This window comes from Dendrobium catenatum, unplaced genomic scaffold (assembly GCF_001605985.2).
Source record: "Dendrobium catenatum unplaced genomic scaffold, ASM160598v2 fragScaff_scaffold_361, whole genome shotgun sequence".
Taxonomy (NCBI): domain Eukaryota; kingdom Viridiplantae; phylum Streptophyta; class Magnoliopsida; order Asparagales; family Orchidaceae; genus Dendrobium; species Dendrobium catenatum.
The window spans coordinates 518,246-528,694 of NW_021318823.1; the positions used below are offsets into that span (position 1 = coordinate 518,246).

General features: G+C 29.8%; 1 protein-coding gene across 1 annotated transcript in view; it reads right to left on the reverse strand.

Moving 5' to 3' along the window:
* Positions 1 to 1,690: 1,690 nt before the first annotated feature.
* Positions 1,691 to 10,449, reverse strand: part of LOC110110687 (E3 ubiquitin-protein ligase SP1) — a 101,705-nt gene continuing 92,946 nt past the window's right edge. The window contains exon 11 of the mRNA XM_020842285.2: positions 1,691 to 2,161. Coding sequence (XP_020697944.1) covers positions 2,059 to 2,161 — 103 coding nt within the window. The 3' untranslated portion in view covers positions 1,691 to 2,058. The remainder of the gene's footprint in view (positions 2,162 to 10,449) is intronic.

The window sequence follows — 10,449 nt, forward strand, 5'->3', positions numbered from 1 at the left end:
GAAAACAGGGTTGGGGATAACCAGATTCCTAGATTGGTTCTAAATATCCATATAGGAGTTGCTCTACATAAATCTTGTTATACTATATACGCATTATGGAGCACGCTTTGGATATCCATTTAAAATAATTTAAAGTTCTTATACCAAGCAAAAGCCTAATGATTTCTAGTCTTGCTACAGCCATATTTCTAATAATATATCCTATGTTGTTTAGCTTATTCCTAAAAACCCATTTTCCAATACTTTATGGCTGTCAAACATCATCATAATGAATTTAATTTAGCGCTCATTTCATTGCCACAATCTATAATCCATCATTCAAAGCATCATAAATATTCTTTAACTGTATGTAGAAAATAAAATTTGATTGGTCCACCTCCTTGCTATTAGTGACTTCTAATTCTAATTCATTGAATAGATCATCTATAATCAACTTTATGGGATGACTCTTAACATATTTTTATTACTTAATTAAGGAGTCATCTCTTTTATCTTCCAAATTAATTTCTTTAATTCTTCATACAGTTTCTTATTCAATGTCATTTTTAATTGGATCAACTAATTTTTATCAAATGTAAACTCTATAATCATCTTTCTCTGGTTGAAAACTCTAACCTTTACTAGAATTTGAATAGCCAAGAAAAACTCCACTGAATTTACTACCAAACTTCCTTTTATGTTCCTTTCCATTATTATGACCATAATATTTGCATTAAAAACTTGTACATGACCAATTTTAGGCTTCTTTCATCGAAATAGCTCATATGGTATATTATATAATATTGGTCCAATTAATCACATACTAAATTCTACTCAACACATTTATGTTTTAAAAAAAAAACATTAATGGTTTATACTAATTCAATGTAGATATTGCTAATTATATGATAGTATTATTTTCATTTATATAGTTCTCTTATTTTAAGAGTAGAAAAGATGTCTGATATCATATTCATCATAATAGTCTTCAAATTATTTATTTTCTAATTATCCTCTTTGATATGTTTGAATCTTACATATATAATATCATTATTTTCTTGAATATGTTTAGCAAATTTCTTAAAGTCTTCAAATGCATCATTCTTACTAGCAAAAAAAATCATTCAAATGTATCGTTAATAAATTCATATATTTTTCCCCTCTTAATCTAGTTATAGTCATTGGTCCAGATAAATTCATGACTAATAATTATAAGTATAATAGTTATTATGCTCTTATTGTTAAAGGATATTCTAGTGTTTATTAAGAATGCAAGCATCACAAACATGATCTAATTTATGAAAATTCTTACATAATTAATTAGAAGAACAAATTTATTTTTCGTTGTGTGCATGCTTCTATGGTATAGCTTCATATGCCAAAGAAGTATCCATTGTACGAAAATTTAACAGAATTGTAGGTTTTCCGAAATTAAGATAAAGAAATGAAGCCATATGGGTTGGTAGACAAACGAATAAAACTAGACAAACTAGCTGGAATTTATATGGATAATATTATTAGATTATATTTAGTTCCAACACGAAATAGGATCAGAAGATGAGATTAAATTTTGACCGCTCTTCGAAGTGAATAAACACTGGAAGCACATATCATATATACCCAGTATACCTATATTTTACTCGAAATTCCAATTTGATCTAAACAAATTAACAAGACCAAGTAAAGTTTGCCTCTTTTTTTTTTTGAAGTAGGTTTTCTGAACAATTTATAAAACTTCAAGTTTGTACATTATCCTCTGCAAACTCAACAAAGCAAAGAAAAATACTCATAATAAGCCTTTGCACAAGATTCACAATTGTACAACTGTACATGGTGGCAACCGGAAGCCTTCAGCATTGCAACGAGGATACTTATATGGCTTACAGCTAAGGGAAATCTAAATTAGAACAGAACACCTGTTTCAGCATTTCAAACAGAGTCATAACAAAATATATCCGCCTCAGTCAACTGCATTCTCACCAATGCCATCGGTAGTTGTCAAACAAATTTGATTTTCAACTCCCAAAGCACACAAACAGAATGCATAACAGCTCTTATTATTATATTCTTACAGTGATATTAATGACGGAAGGTCTTCACAGCTTGTTCAATCCTTCTCCGGCAAAGTGGGCAATTGGTCAAATGCGAAGAGCAGTTTGTGCAGCAGCACATATGACCACAACTGCAACAAATTTTTTACCATAGTTAAGTGATGGAGTGCACCAATTGTTAAGATAACAGAAGTTTAAAGGTATAGCTATCATTTTGGGTGTCTTGTCATATTAATAAATTGCATAGGTTCTTTCACTGGCATCTTACCAAATGTCAATTGAATCTCTAATTGTTACCTGACTGACATCTAAGAAAACAGCCAGCTAGATGTTGAAACAGATCAGAACATAACAACGATAGACGTAGCATTTATGATTATATGATTACGAAAAATAATTTTTGACTAAGAAGTAGGTCGCATGAATTTTGATGGCTACAATAAATGAGAAGGAGAAATGAAAGAATCATTGCTAATCATATGGAATAGCACCAGCGCCTATACTCAAACAGCGAACAAAAATTTTAAAAATTGATATCTGCATCAGGAATTTAGTTAACATCCAATTCTTTGCCATAAACCTAACGTCATGCGCAATGCATTTTCACAAAACCTCATCTAGGTTGAACATAAAATAAAAGCTTACAATTAGGGCACATTTTATTTTCTTTTCTTTATATCTTCATAAATAAGAGGCAGAAATTTGGTTTTGAAACGACCTAACTCAAGCTTATAAAATGATAAAAATACCTATTATCAAAGAAGTATTTTTATACAGCCAAAAAGAAATTATAATAAGCCAAAGCATATTTTAAACTGACATTTTTATTATGCATAAATAAAAACATCATCAAGCCTTTATTTCATTACATGGGGTTAGTTGCATAAATCTTTTTTTTTTTCCATCGTGTCGTATTAAGAGTCAAATTCTCATTTAAATCTAATAAAAAAAATGTCATTTATAATACTTTCTACTAAAGTCTTTTTAAATCTACTTCTATCTTTCTTAACATAGGTCAAATCTAATGCATCTACTCTCCTAACCGGGTCATCGAAAGGCTATCACTGTGCATAAGTAATAGCCACAAAATTATTAGTAGTTAAAATAGCCAGTAAATTTATCGGCCAACATTAAGTTTATCAACTCAAGTTAATAGCTTGTAGCAAATTCCTATGGCTGCATTTTAAATGCACTGAAGTTTTTGAACTACAAAACTATTTATTAGATAGTTGCTTGGCCTTTACTAAGTGTCTTCTAAGCATTTATTGGCTCAGTGATGACTCCTTATTTCTAATCGATAACAAAAAAATATTATGCGACTCTCAAATTAGACGTAGTGAGAGTTAATTATTTTCATTTTAATATAACCTATCTAATTTTAAATAAAAATTGAGAGTATTATAACAGTGTTTTGTAAATATAAGAACATTTCAACTAGTTTTAAGTTTGCATCACTTTTAAGATCATTGTGAAATCAAAGAAGAGTTTGAGGTCTCTAGGTTCAATCATTCAAAGCCACAACTTGGTGTTTTTCAATTGACACGTCCATGCATAGAATTAAGATGATGCAATTTATAATTATAATTTTCTTTTTGTTTTTCCCATGTAAATCTTCTTGCTAAGTCTATTGGAAACGGTTTAGAGATGTTACCCTTACCCACAACAAAAGTGAAAGTACACTCCCCTTGAAAGTTTGTAAGAGTTTCTCTGCCTACAAGTAGCAAAGGAGTGATTGAGTAGAGCATAGGAATTCTAATACAAACAAACCCTAGGCACAGACATAGGCTATTGAGAGCATAACCATATAAAAAGTGATGCCGCTTGATTATTATTTCAGCATTTTATTTCCTGCACAAAGCTTAATCATCACCTATTTCTATCACTATTTGATGTATAATTTCATTACTTATTCCCTTTTTATTTACATCTATCAAAAGTTTTTCACAAGGCCTACTAAATCTAGGACCTTATCTTGAAAGTCTATTATAAGAAGCCAATCAGCACCGTTGATGATCAAATTGTTCCCAAAATCATTGATTGTACACTAATCGAGTTAGAACTAAAGTGGAAAATATGTAAATGCTCTTTACCATGTATTAAAATGTGCGGATTTAATGAAAGAGTTGAAGCTGAGAACAGGTAAATAGATATAAGATAAGCTTGTGGTAACATACAAAGGAACCAATGATGTTAAAAAAGCACAAATTAACTAATGCAGGAATTTGCAAATATATATATATATATATAATGCAAGCATCCTCAAATAGAATTTACTAGAAATAGTAACTATTATGAGATGTTATACAAAATTTTATAACGATAACCAATATTTATTTAATTATTTCTATTTTTCTTACCTGTGGAAGATAAAATCATGAGATGAATTTGGTTAACCACAAGCTAACTGTAATTTCCAAAGCTCTTGATTTTATCTACTTATACTATCGATTAATGATATGGCTCCTTAGTAGAACATGAGCAGAAGTTCCCTTCTAAGGAAGCAAAGATATCAACAACAAAAAACAGGATATTACACTCAAGCTCTATTCCATGACAGTGAGATTCCAAAATATGTGACTGAAACAAAAGACATTGCACCGCAGCCTCAATGAACCTAGATTATGATGAGAGAAATCATCATATATGTAGAGGTAAGAAAAACCATTTTAAGTTTTCTTAAGAAAAATCAAGGGTTCTTTATGCACGTGAGAATAACAAAGAAGACAAATCTCAAACATGTTTTATCCGTAAAAAGTAGGGTCATTTTCAATGAGAGTGCCCATTAGGAAAAAACAAGGAACATTGTTCCAAAAATAAGGAAAAGAAAGCTCTCAAAGTTACTTAGTTGGACTCGGATAGCAAAGACAAGAGAACATATGAATCTGAACATGATGATGCAAACTAATTCCCCTTGGCTTTCAAAGATTTTAAAAAGAACGACAACAAATAAATATATAAACTTTTTTAAGTACAATGACTTGAGTCATGCTTCATTCAAATTAAATTAAGTTTTTACAAATTTAATGAAGTATATTATTATGAAGAAATAGCATGCAAACCTATATAGAAATCTCAATTAAATGTAAAATGAACATAATTATGTGAAGTCTGAAAATAAGTCTTTATTGCATAAATTACTTTGTATTATAAATTGCTTAGAAATAATTTGATCATGAAAGCTAAGATCGATGACCCGTATAGACTACTAAATATAAACAACACAGCATACATCACAAAAAAATAAGGTGCATGAATAACGCACACACTATCAACATCAACACCAACATGGCAATAACACTAATACATCAGTACAAATGTTAATGCAGAAGCACTAATTTGCAGTGTGTTGCTTTTGGTAAGTATATAATCACATTTCTACAGATCGTTAAGGTGGATTAGTAAATAACTTTTCAACTCATGTATGGACTTGTAAGACTTCATATGCACAAGCACTCATCGAGAATTTAAATCATTCACAAATTGTTTATCTAGCCACAAGTCAAGTAGACCCAATGTTCTGTAGGTTCCCAAACAAAGGGATTAAATCATTTTTTGGGTAGGTATGCCTTCACAATAAGACAAGTTAAGACATGTATGATCTCAAAAAGTATAAGGAAGAGGCATATGGTACTTAAAAAGTTATTATTCGAGGCATATGCCCGAAGACCTCTAAATCCAGAATGTTGGAATCAATGGATGGTAGTTATATATCTTTAAGAGACAAACTAGCAAAAAATAATCATTATTAACACTATCAAAAAGGATTCTACTGCAATTGAAAAGATACTATTGGTTGATGATTTAAAATATACCAAATTTTAGGAAAAAAAATCTAGTGCAACATTTCCATCCTCACACTGATAAAATTGAATGAGTTCATTGTGCAAGACACATTCCTGATAATGTGAATTTACATGATATTGATAGTGTCAATAGTAGTAACTTTAGTGCTTAAAATAAAGATGTGATAACCCCCGCTTATGACATAGAAGGCAATGTCATGCCAACATATAAATACTCTCCAAATGTATCATCCATAACTTGAATTGGCTTACCAAAACTTGACTTTGCTATTAATTATTTATGCGATGCATAACAATTAGATAAATAACTTAGATCTTTTCACTAAGAACTTTGCCACCACATATTGATATGGACACTTGAGCTCTTGCATAACGACTTGTTTGAATTGATTAGCCTGGCTTGCCTAAAAGGTAAACAGTATGGTTATGCTATTGAAAACTACTTCGCTAGTTACATTGGAGTTATGTTTTAGCCAACAAGAGTGATGCCTTAACAAAATTGTTAAGTTTACTAGATTGTACAACGAAAGAAATGCTTGACGCTTTACTGACATTAAGAGCGATTATAGAGGAGAATTTGTATATGATAAATTTGAACCATTTTTTGATGATCAAAGATTAGACATAGTTTTCAGCCCCTAAAACACCGCAGCAAAACAACTTAATAAAATATAAGAATAACACTTTTAAAATATTACTAGGTCAATAATTAGTAAATATAATCTACTCAAATATTTCTATGCAAAAGCAATTGACACAACCTGTTAAATGATAAGCTAAGTGCATATATGGTTTATAATAATATCCTTACAAAATTTGGTAAGAAAAGTAACCTGGTATATCTCTTTTTAACTTATTTGGTTGCAAATGCTTTAGTTTGAAAGTGGGAAAGATTATTTAGGTAACCTGGATATAAAATTGAAGGAATCTTTTTGGATTGTTCTAGATATAGCAAGGCTAATAGAATATTCAAAAAGAGAGCCATCACCATAGAGGAATTGATTCAAGTAACAAACTCACTAAAATCTAATTTTGACGATATTTTAAAGTGGAAGATCTCACTAGAATATAAATGTAATTTGGAAGAACCTAGAAATGATTATTGTAGTATATTGAACTAACGAAAATATATGAAGCATCAATACTTCCAAAAGAAGTTATTATAGGAGTCCATCTCAGGAGATTAGGATTAGAAATCTCCATTCCAATTAAATTGATCATTAAACTTTATTGTCTAAAAAAGAGAACCGTTAGATGATGAGGCTCAAACAGATGAGTTTTGTATTCATGCTATGCATCATGAATTGAATCAATTCACTAGGAATAATATGTGAGAATTAGTCTCAAGACTCACTGATTACAAGGTCATTGGAACCAATTGGGTATATAAAAATAAGATTACTGATTCAAAGCTATAGTTGGAAATAAAGTTAGAGAAGTACTTCAAAGTTATAGACAGATAGGAAAAATATTTCAAGGAATTCCATGCCCTTGCCACCAGACTAGAAACAAATAGGTAGCTTTTAGCATTTTCTTGCTTGGAGGGCTTCAAGTATATCATATGGGTATAAAAAAATGCATTTCTTAATAGTATAATTGACGTTTATGTCAAGCATCCCCATAGTATTGAAGATTATAACCTTTACAAATGTGTGCTAGTTGAAAGCCTTATATGAACTCAAACATGCACTTCAGGCATGCTATGATATGTCAAGCTCATTTTTTAAAGGTATGGGTTATCCAAAGGGAATGGTAAATACGACCTTATTTATTAAACAGATTAAGATCAAATAACAATGAAGTATAGCAAAAAGAATAAATAATGCCTTCAGAAAGTTTTATATTTATTGATCTACTTTTTTCATCTTTGTCTAACATAGTGGCTGGGCTCATTATGTGTAACCATGGATTTAATCTTCTGATATTAAACTGAGTATTATGGTTGTGGGCATATTTAGTTTGTAATATGAATATGCCATCTTCTTTTTGCTTATCTTCGAGCTTAAGCAAGAAGTTGAGGTCACCTATTATACATTAATTTCAAATTCTTTACTCATGTCTCAACAAACATATGCTGAAGGGATTCATTAGTCAGTCCAAATAAAATGTCATCTTCACATATATTTGTGCTATAATCATATCATTGTTTCTGCTTTAGATTCAAGCCATCCCTGAGAAACCACAGCTAACCACAACGAAGATGATTTTCAAATACTTTATACAATAAGAATGAATTCCCCTAGAAAGCACAGACACTTCCAAATACCTTGTGTATTACTGTCAAATACGTGTCAAATGCAACACCTCCGACATGCCCCAACATGTCTCACACTCAAAACTGTGTCAAACGCATTTCAAGACAACTAGGTTTTCACACCGATTGGACACAATTTGACTTGCCTTTGAGATATCAATGCATGCGCAAAATACGTACAATTGACAAGGATTAATAAATGCTAATATTTGAGTGTTGCTAGAAAGTGATAATTATAAAATGTAATAGAACATTTCTTTTATTATAAATAGTGTTAGTTATTATTTTGTCCTTGTGCTTCTTTTATGAAGTTTTTGCAAAGGATATTATATTTTACAGCGATTCCTTTAATAAAAAACAATATAAATTATATATTTAATTATTTATAAAATATAACAATAAGTCAATAGTGTGTTGTGTCATATTTTTTATAGTTATGCTATGTTATCATAGCCTAGTCAAGTCGTGCTCATGTTCATGCTTCATACGAACTCACATGTGAGCTTTTCAGATTGTTTGATGTTGACTTAACAAGTTATGAAGCTGACATGAAAAACACTCCAGGCACTTATAAGTTCTTAAGACTATCACTAATATCATGGTCCGTAAAAAGATGAACTCATTACTGTATCCATAACAGAGATAAAATTTGATGCGACAAGTAGCTGTCACACAGATACTCTAGTTAAAGCAACACACAGAAGATCATGCACTAAGGTTAGATCATATAACCATCATATATGATAACACTAGTTAAATTAACCTAAATAACAACCCATTCAACACTAACACACTAAACAAAGAAATTTGACATCATTTGATTCAAAACCATGCTACTCATGAGATATCAAGATAGAATACATAAGCATAATCACCAGCATGTAGACATTTTCACAAAAATATAAGTTGAAGATCATTTCTATACACTTCGATATGTTAAACCATAAATTCAATTATATTATTTATAATAATTATTTGGTAATAATAATTAAAAATATAATCTCCTAAGAGTTGCCAAGAGTTGAGAAAAAAATTATTTTTATTATTAAAGAAATTATGTATAATTACTAAAACTAAAATTATGCATAATTTTTTATTAAAAAAAAAGTTTAATAAAATTTTAAAAAATTATAATCTCTAAAAAAATTACATTTATTAAATATTTTAATTAAAAAAAGACTAAATTACGCTCATACTTAACACCATCAACTTTACCATTAGATGGCAGGACTAAAAAAATCTCATTTGAAGGAGTTGAAGGACCACTTTGATCCTTTTCTCTATACATATATAAAAAGATAGAGAGGGAGGAAGGATATGAATTTAATTCAAGCATAGTTTAGCTAAGAATCTAGAAAATGAATGAGCTGTAAATGACAGATTCTTGATGTTGGAAGTTATACCCAATCTTTTAATAAGTGAAGCATGAAACAAAGCGTTTGAAGCATAAGCTTCAGAGCACATAGCATATGCTTCTTCATCAGGATGATATAAATTAAAAAAAAATATTAAAATAATATTTTTTCATAGTTAACAAATTTATTTTTTTTTTATCATTTTCAATTTGTCATTTAATGTAACACATTAAAACATAATCACATCAACGGAAGATATATAATTAATATTTATTTACCAAGAACAAGGGGGGATCAATTTAATTAAACAATAGCTTGGGCAAGGATCTAGAAAAGGGATGAGTTATAAGGGATAGAATCTCAATGTTAGAAGTTCTAACCAGTCATTTAAAAAGTGAAGCATGAAACAATTTGTTTAAAGTATAAGCTTCAGAGCACATAGCATAGGCTTCATCATTATGATGATATTTTTTTCATACTCAACAAATTATATTTTTTTATCATTTACAATTAGTCTCGTAAGGAATCTAAGAAAGCAATATGCGATGCAAAGACCTTAGCTTTTAGTGATTTATATAATAGATTAGATACTAAATAGGGAGAAAGATATATGTATAAGTTAGCCAAACATAGAGATAGGAGTAGTAAGGATTTAGTTCAAGTGAAGTGTATTAAGGATGAAGATAAAAATTTTTTCTTAGAAGATGATATTCAACAATGGTCGATGAGATATTTTGTTAAACTTTTTAATGAAGATTGTAAAAATAAGATTGACTGTAGTGATCATAACACCCTAAATGAAAATAAAAATTTATATTTTTATTGGCGTATTAGTAAAATCGAAGTTAGAGAGGCTTTAAAGAAAATGAAGGGTGGAAAAGCTGTTGGATCGGATGATATTCCAATAGAGGTGTGGAAATGCTTAGGAGATGAAGGAATTTCTTGGCTTACTAAACTTTTTAATACTATTTTGAAGACTAAAAAGATGCCAGATGAGTTGAGAATGA